Genomic DNA, 8,523 nt, shown 5'->3' with positions numbered 1-8,523 from the left:
AGTATTCGACCGAACTGGGAGATAGCGGACTCATGCATGACCTCCACGACATCCACGACATAATTACTGATGATGTAAGCCACTGCCTAGTTAGTGGCCACGCAGGATCTCATGACCTCCACGACATCCACGACATAATTACTGATGATGTAAGCCACTGCCTATTCAGTGGCCATGCAGGATCTCATGACCTCCATGACCTCCACGACTTAGGGTGGTGATGCAAGCCACAATCTCAGTTCAATATATAAATAGAACTTAGATCTGACAGAAGAGGACTCTCACTCTTTCGTTCTCTAGAGACAGAATAGATTATATAGCAAGTGTGTATTGTAAGCTGTAATCCCAGATCAAGCAATACAACTCTGCCCTCTTTTCTTCCCGTGGACGTAGATTTACTTCAGTAAATCGAACCACGTAAATTCATTGTGTCGTGATCTTTATTCTCTACCAGCATTTACAAACATCAGAAATTCGCGGATTCATCATTCATGAAGCAACAATCCATATAGTGCCCCTCAAGCATCAAAGTGTCCCAAAATATAAAGAATAATAGTAATGAGAAAAAGAGTCCCAAAATATAAAAACTTGAAAGCTTTTTTGCAGTACAAGATTTTTGCAGTACAAGAGTGAGGGGAGAGAGAGAGGGAGAGAGATTGATTGGTATTATTATTTCTTTTTTTTTCAAATAAACATAAATTTATAGGTTGCACCACGTAGGATTCGTACTCAAGACCTTTGGTCTCGACATTATTAACTTTTCTATCGCTTGACCAATCACACGCACAAAATAAAGAGCCATAATTAGAATTTAGGTAGAGGCTATCTAAAATTATTTGGGTATAAGACCATATCTAAGGGTACATTAAAACCTAAAACGAGATAGGTAATTAGCTCCAACAGTACTCAAAAACCAATTCCATTTTTGGTTTTTGAGAAAAAAATACCTATCTTTATCTTTACACTAAAACAAAACCTAAAAGTTTTTCAAATTTTGTGAATAAAAAAGGCATAATATAGAGAATATTCTTTTAAGTTTGAGTTTAGTGTAAATGGTTGGAGTAAAATCATATTTGACGTGACATTTACACTAAAATAAGTTTGAGTTTAGTGAAAATGGTTGGGGATGCTTTAACGACGCGATAAGATAAATATTTCAATGTCCAATTGCTCATGCATTTCTATTTGTATTTACTGACGTGGACTTAATTTGCTCATGCATTCCTATTTCAATGTCCAATTGCTCATGCATTCCTATTTATTATCATCTTCACAAAACAACGGCCAGAAAGTAACGCCTCACTTGTAGTGGGACAGAGGGAGTAACTGTTTGGTGCAAGTTTAAATGAAAGTCCTAATTATAAGAATTTGAGCATCTGTTCATCATATACATATTTTGGTTTTTCTTCAATTAATTATGCGAAAGTTTTCATCTTCTTCCTGAGCCAATATTAAAATCTCTATTTTGTAGAGATAATGTAAGTTCTTAGCAAATGATCAAACTGTATGATCATATAGATATTGCAACATGTGTAAATTTGGATAAAAATTGATTTTAATTTTTTAATTTATTATAAAAGATTGATTGATTGAGGGGAAAGTGGAAGTTTCCATGACACTTTCGAGAAGTAAATCTAGTCGATTTATGTCACTTAAGCCCTCAAAGACGGCTAAGTGATAAACAACACTTAAGTATTGCAAAGCCAATGATACAGTGGTCGAAATGCAAATCACTTTTTGTTTCGTCCAAATTGTAAAAGAGTGACATTCAATCCGAAAATAAGGTGGAAAGTGACCTTCTATATTGTCATTCAATCTTAAAAAATCATTGAGACGGAAAGATACAGACAAATCCAACGTTTAATATAGAAGTAAGACATAAGAATGTAATACCATCTATGTTGGCATTCAAAGCATGAAGATCAGAATATTTTCTTGATGTTAAATCAAATTCAACGTTCCGTCTAGAAATAAGACTCTTGATAATATTGACCAATCAAAGCATCTCAATATAAATTTAAAGACCATAAAAGGTTCTTAACAAATCAAATAAAATTCAAATCACAATCCATATTTAAGACAAAATCTTTTTTGCGCGACTTCATTCTTAAAAGATATTTGAAGATCATTAAAACGTTTTTCAAAAAGTTAATTCAAGAGATAATCAAGACGTACATCACAAAAAATTAAACAGAACAGAACTGCCCAAATCTATTTACTCTATCCCATTTAGATTTTAAAAAAAACAAGAACAAAGTTCATCAGTTTTTTCTCACTTTCTCTTAGAACTATTTTTTAGAGAAAAAGAAATTAAAATTGAAAAAGTCATTTAAATAAACAGAAAAAGTAAAACCGTGTATAAAACACTTCGCCAACAGCTAGCGAGAAGTCAACTAGTAGTCTGAACTTTCTCATCTGCAAACAGCATTCCCTCTTTCCCCAATCAAACCCATTCAAATTTGGTTCCATCTCTTTATTCTCCAGCTCCAAATCGATACATAGTTAGATACCAATTCTCGTTAATTCCCTCGAAACTCAACTCAAAAAGTTGCAATCTTGTCTCAATCAATAACAAAAAGCAAAACCCCAAAAATGGGCGGTTGTTTCAGCAAGAAAAACCACTCGAGCCCCGACACCAATGGCTACAGATCCACCGCGGGAGCCAACGCGGGATACCAGCAAATCAACCACGATTACCAAAAACCGGCGGCGCACCACAATCCTCCGCCGCAGACGCATCACGCGCCGCCGCCTCCAGCTCCGCATAAACCCGCGCCGCAACCCGAGCCCGTAGCAGCGGCAGCAGCTCAGAGATTGGAGCCGAACAACATTCTCGGTAAGCCATTCGAGGATGTGAAGTCGAAATACTCGATTGGGAAGGAATTGGGGAGGGGCCAATTTGGGGTGACTTACATGTGCACTGAGATAGCGACGGGGCATAGCTACGCCTGCAAATCGATTTTGAAGAGGAAATTGGTAAGCAAGAGTGACAAGGAGGATATGAAGAGGGAGGTGCACATTATGCAGCATTTGAGTGGGCAGCACAACATTGTGGAGTTCAAGGGAGCTTTTGAGGATAGGCAGACAGTGCATCTCATCATGGAGGTGTGCCGTGGGGGCGAGCTTTTCGACAGCATTATTGCGCAGGGGCACTACTCAGAGAAGGCTGCCTCCGATCTCTGCAGGCAGATTGTGAATGTGGTGCAGAATTGCCATTTTATGGGAGTGATGCATAGGGATCTCAAGCCCGAGAATTTCTTGCTTTCGAGCAAGGATGACAAGGCAACGCTCAAGGCCACTGATTTTGGACTCTCTGTCTTCATTGAGGAGGGTTAGTATGTAGTGTTTTGCTTTTTGAATTGGATAATTACTGGCTTGATGATGATAAAATGTTTGCTTTTAGCATGAATCTTTGGGTTAACCATTCTGGTACAGGTTCTAAGTAGTTGATAGTGGTGTCTTTGTAGTGATATGAGTCCCCACCCTTGTGTGCTCGATGAGTTTTTACATGGTTGTTATGCTTATATAGTTTGTTGTTTGTAGTATGAGAAATGTTGATGATAGGACATTAAGAAAGGGGCGTTTAGGTGATGGTCTAATTGATATTAGCAGTTCTTGAAATAGTAAAGTTTCCTATTTCACTTTCACCTTAGATGAAAAACGGTGTTGAAGCTGATCAGGTTGATAGAAATGATGCAAAGGTTTCCCGGTTAAATGTTTAAGTTGGGGTTTGAGTCTGTGTGTAGATGATAACATAGATTGTTCACACCTGCTGTTGAGTGGTATTGTTGTAGGAACTTTCATGCTGTTGCGTCTTAAGTCTTAAAGTAGATCTTTTAGCTATTAAGAAATTTAAATCAAAACACAACTTATAGAATCTCATATAGTGTATCAATGCGAGTCCAGTCCGTGGTAGTTAATGGGAAAATCAACTTTTGTTTAGTAATATAACTAATGCAAATGATTTGATGGTGAGCTGTGAAGCTTTTATAACTCTTTCAGAAGTCATCTTGAAGACACATGGATTAAAATAGTGGTTTTGTAACCTTAGCTGACGTGTCAAGAATCGATTATCTGCATTAATTACTTACTTTTCAGCCTTATAAAGCCAAAAAAACAAATTACCAAATACACACCCAACATATTCCTAAATGATAAATATCCTCTATTTGCTAAAAATGACTTTTAACTAAAATCGAAATACTACAACCCCCCTCAAGCTGGACTTTACAAATCGTATGAGCTCAGCTTCTCTACATTTTTCCCGAAACGTGGTTGTGCAAGCCTTTAGTTTAACATATCATCAGCAAGTTCAACTGGCACGTAGACAACACAAATAGTCCCATTTCCAATTTTTAGTTTTATAAAATGGCAGTTGTCATGCACTGGATTGTGAAATAGCCACTTAGTTATCACAATACCGATACACTTTCAAAAGAATCTTTAAGTTAGTTCTTCTAGCAACAACTTAAACAATATAACGTCATACACTCCATGAGCTACTGACTTAAATTCGACTTGTGAACTACTCTGAGCCAGGACACCATCGTGTTTTGATGTAATTCCTTCTCTTGTGAACTACTCTTTCATGCCCATCTTGACCAAAGTTTTGCTTTTGCCTTAGAACCAGGTTCTAGATACCATGAAAGCTAACGTGAAGGACAAATGACCACTTAAGAGACAATGACTTAAAAATTCAATTCCAACTGGCTTAAAAAAATATTCAGTGTTGCCAAAATCTATTGGCAATTATTTAAGGATTCCTTGTAAGCATCATTTGAGTGCACGTATATGATTTATTCCTTTATTGAAGCCATCTACCTGACATTTAAGTCTTTCCTTGCTTATGTTTCATTTACTCATGTCGATATCTTGTATTTTCAGAACTAATTATTGTCAACTTGATGACTAAATTTCAGGCAAGGTGTATCGTGATATTGTTGGTAGTGCGTACTATGTTGCCCCAGAAGTTCTGCGGCGAAGTTATGGAAAGGAGATAGATGTATGGAGCGCTGGTGTAATTTTGTACATCCTCCTTAGTGGTGTACCTCCATTTTGGGCAGGTTAGGCTAAAATACTTTCTTCTCTATGAAGTACTCCTATGTCCTATCCTATCTGCCAGATTTCTTAGTGTTATGATCATCTTCTGCAGAGACTGAAAAAGGTATATTTGATGCTATACTAAATGAAGAAGTTGATTTTGACAGCCAGCCTTGGCCTTCAATTTCAAGTAGTGCCAAAGATCTTGTTCGAAAAATGCTAAACAAGGACCCCCATAGAAGAATAACTTGTGCACAAGTACTTGGTAATCATCTCCTTCCCTTTCTAGTTATTGGTGTATGTTTGTGTATTTTCTGAACATGTTATATGTACTTTTAACATCTTTGAAATGAACTCTCACAGTATCTTTTCATTTTTGGTTTTACTAATTGCTACTTTCTTTGCCAATCAAAAGCTAGATTTCCCACATTTTATGATTTTATTGCAATTCAAACAAACTGGGCGTTCATTAATAGTATAGTCAGCTAGAACATGGCTTTGGAATCAACAGCAGTAAATAAGAAAAGGCCCTCATTAACAAACTCAAGTAAAGTGTAAAATAATTGGAGTCTATCTTGGGCCAAAACCTATACTAACATAGTAACATAGCAACATTAGACTCCAATGACTCTTTATTAATGCACGTTTGTGCTATTTTAGTCAGTTTTGATTTTTCAGATTTTTTCACAGTTAAAAAGAATCTGAGATTTTGGTATTTTCTGTTACAAGTTCTTAGTGATGCGATTTTCATTTAATACGGTACCTCTATTGTCTTTTTTGTTTGTTTATAAAGAGCACCCTTGGATTAAGGGACAAGCATCTGACAAGCCAATAGATAGTGCGGTACTCTCTAGGATGAAGCAGTTCAGGGCCATGAATAAGCTGAAGAAACTTGCGCTAAAGGTAATTCCATTAATGTCTTTATATCTGGTATGAAGCATACAATTGTTGGATGAGCCGTTTAGTGGTTTTAATAAAGAATATTATTAGTTCACTGACATAAAAGGTTTAAAAGTTTTGAACAACTAATTTTTGTTTACATAGGCCATAAATAAGATTCAGTAAATGATTATGAGCTGTAAAGCTATTGCCATTTTAGCCTAGTTGTTTAGCCGCAAGCCATTGTCCAGTGATAAGATTTGATCACAATGCATTTTATTTGCAACTCTATTGGGAAGAATGTATTATTTCTAACTATGGAATATTTTGATAAGATTTTCTGGTCATGCATATATAATTGCATGTATAACTTTCGTTATGGCTATTCTCTTACCATCGTCTATCGAATCTGAAACCTCCCCAGGTCATTGCTCAAAGTTTATCGGAAGAAGAAATTAAAGGTCTTAAAGCAATGTTCGCAAATATGGACACGGATAATAGCGGCACAATCACCTATGAAGAACTTAAAACTGGTTTGGCTCGTCTTGGTTCTAAACTGTCGGAAACAGAAGTGCAACAACTAATGGAAGCTGTAAGTATAACCACATCTCATTTGGGACAATTTTATCTAACACTGGGCTCGACTGTGTGGTACATTTAACAATTGATGCTGGTAATGCCAGGCGGATGTAGATGGTAATGGGACTATTGACTACATTGAATTTATCACCGCTACAATGCACAGGCACAAGCTTGAACGAGATGAGCATCTGTTCAAAGCATTTCAGTTTTTTGATAAGGATAACAGCGGGTAAGATCGGATTTCTCTCTCTTTATTTCTATGCGTTAAGATCGAACTTTGTATTTCAGAAACTCTCGATTTTCTTGCCTCAATAATTGGGCTATGTAGGCCTTACATGCATTATCATTGACTAACTCGTCATTCAACTTAAAAATGCACCTCAGTTATATCACAATGGACGAACTAGAAACTGCTATGAAAGACTACGGTATGGGGGACGGAGCTACCATCAAAGAAATCATTTCTGAGGTGGATACCGATAATGTAAGTTAGTAATGTGTTTGATACATTTCATTTTATTTCAAAATATATATATAGATGTTACATACGTTGGTACTTACAGGATGGGAAAATTAACTACGAGGAATTCTGTGCAATGATGAGAAGTGGAACGACACAACCAGTAAAGCTCTTCTAGAGGAACAAAATGGATGTTTGCTGTGCAGGTCATTTTCGAACTCGAAATATGAGTGTTTGATAAGGTTTGCGGGACAACATTTCCTTGACAGGGAGTGGTGAGATTTATGAGGCATTTTAGTTCGAAATGAAACTTGTTTTTTCCGGATGAGCGATAATTTATGCTGTTCACTCTTTGTATGTTGTTGTTTGTGTGAATAATTATGTGTTCGATTAAGTTGAATCTTCGGATAGTGTTGTGCTCTTATCTTCGTGGTGTGATCTTTTATTGTTTGGTTGGAGACTTGATGACTAACTTCTTTCAGCATCGTTGGTTTTTATGTTTAAAAGAGCCTCAACTTTGCATCCATGATTTACAAATGCTGTATTTGGTGAACTGCATTATAAAATGGCATGAAAGTGAAAAATGATATGGAACAACAAAAACTACATTTTGGGTGCTTGAAACTTGGTAGTTTGATTTTATCAATCAACTCTCAGGTTAAGTTTGTACATTAGGGTGCTTGTAATGGCGAAATCATATTTTTTATATTGCCACATCGCTACTACATTAAAAGTTTGATCACACAAGTTTTATAGTAGTATTAAAATATGTTTATGCTACAATGAACTTTAGAATATTTAGTTATCGAAACAAAAGGATGTAAGGTGTGATGGGCATTAAGAGCATCCGCATCGGTGCTTGTGGGGAAGGACGGCGTCCGTGCCGTCGGCACGGCGCAACACTGTCCATCGCTGTGCTCTTGCCGACAATACGGCTCTGCTCGATGCATCGAGCACGTCCGTGCCGCTGAGCAGGGGGACGTGGCGGCACCGTATTGGCCAACGGCATAGCCGTTGGCATTTTCATTTTTTTTAAAAATTCAAATTTAATTAAAAAATTGTTTTAAATTAAAAACATATTTTCCCACTTCCCAATAAATTATATCCGTTTTCTCACCACTTTTAATTTATTTTTCATTTTTTTCCCTCAAAATTCACATTTACGTCTATAAATACCCTCATTTCCACACAAAAAATTTCCCACCACACTACACAATTCTCATCTAAATTTTCTCATCAATTCTCACTCTTTCACTCTTGCAAAAAAAATGTCCGGCTCCGTCGATCACCTTTCCGACTCCCGCGGATGGAACCGCGAATAGTTCGGCCTAACACCATTCCCTAGTTCGGATACGTAATTCTCACCCCCTCCTCAAACCCAAGATTCTCAAATTCAGGGTGGCTACTGACCTTACCCGGTGGACGAACAAGATGCCCCCGATGGGCGATACGGGTGGGCACCCGAATAAGGATCGGGAGGGAGCGGCGGCTCCCAAACTCCTCCTACTCCTACTCCTACTCCTCGTAGTGTTCGTGTTCAGGGTCGTGCCGGTGACCCTCAC

General features: G+C 37.3%; 1 protein-coding gene across 1 annotated transcript; it reads left to right on the top strand.

The window, feature by feature from the left end:
* The first annotated feature begins 2,384 nt into the window (after positions 1–2,384).
* LOC121787948 (calcium-dependent protein kinase 2-like) lies at positions 2,385–7,385 on the top strand. Its single transcript, XM_042186791.1, has 8 exons — positions 2,385–3,331; positions 4,920–5,063; positions 5,153–5,305; positions 5,834–5,943; positions 6,344–6,511; positions 6,603–6,730; positions 6,886–6,985; positions 7,065–7,385. The coding sequence occupies exons 1-8, from the start codon at positions 2,593–2,595 to the stop codon at positions 7,137–7,139; spliced, it is 1,617 nt and encodes a 538-aa protein (XP_042042725.1). The 5' UTR covers positions 2,385–2,592; the 3' UTR covers positions 7,140–7,385.
* Positions 7,386–8,523: the final 1,138 nt, after the last annotated feature.

The sequence above is a fragment of the Salvia splendens genome, chromosome 22 (genome assembly GCF_004379255.2).
Source record: "Salvia splendens isolate huo1 chromosome 22, SspV2, whole genome shotgun sequence".
Classification (NCBI taxonomy): Eukaryota; Viridiplantae; Streptophyta; class Magnoliopsida; order Lamiales; family Lamiaceae; genus Salvia; species Salvia splendens.
Note: the sequence above shows the minus strand (reverse complement) of the source record. Positions and strands in the feature narration are given on the sequence as shown.

What these genes read in the sequence shown, in the direction of transcription:
- LOC121787948 (XM_042186791.1), top strand. Translation starts at nt 2,593, where the DNA reads ATGGGCGGTTGTTTCAGCAAGAAAAACCACTCGAGCCCCGACACCAAT. An exon ending in TGAAGAAACTTGCGCTAAAG is followed by an intron (nt 5,944 to 6,343) that starts GTAATTCCATTA and finishes AAACCTCCCCAG; the next exon opens with GTCATTGCTCAAAGTTTATC. An exon ending in CTGAGGTGGATACCGATAAT is followed by an intron (nt 6,986 to 7,064) that starts GTAAGTTAGTAA and finishes TGGTACTTACAG; the next exon opens with GATGGGAAAATTAACTACGA.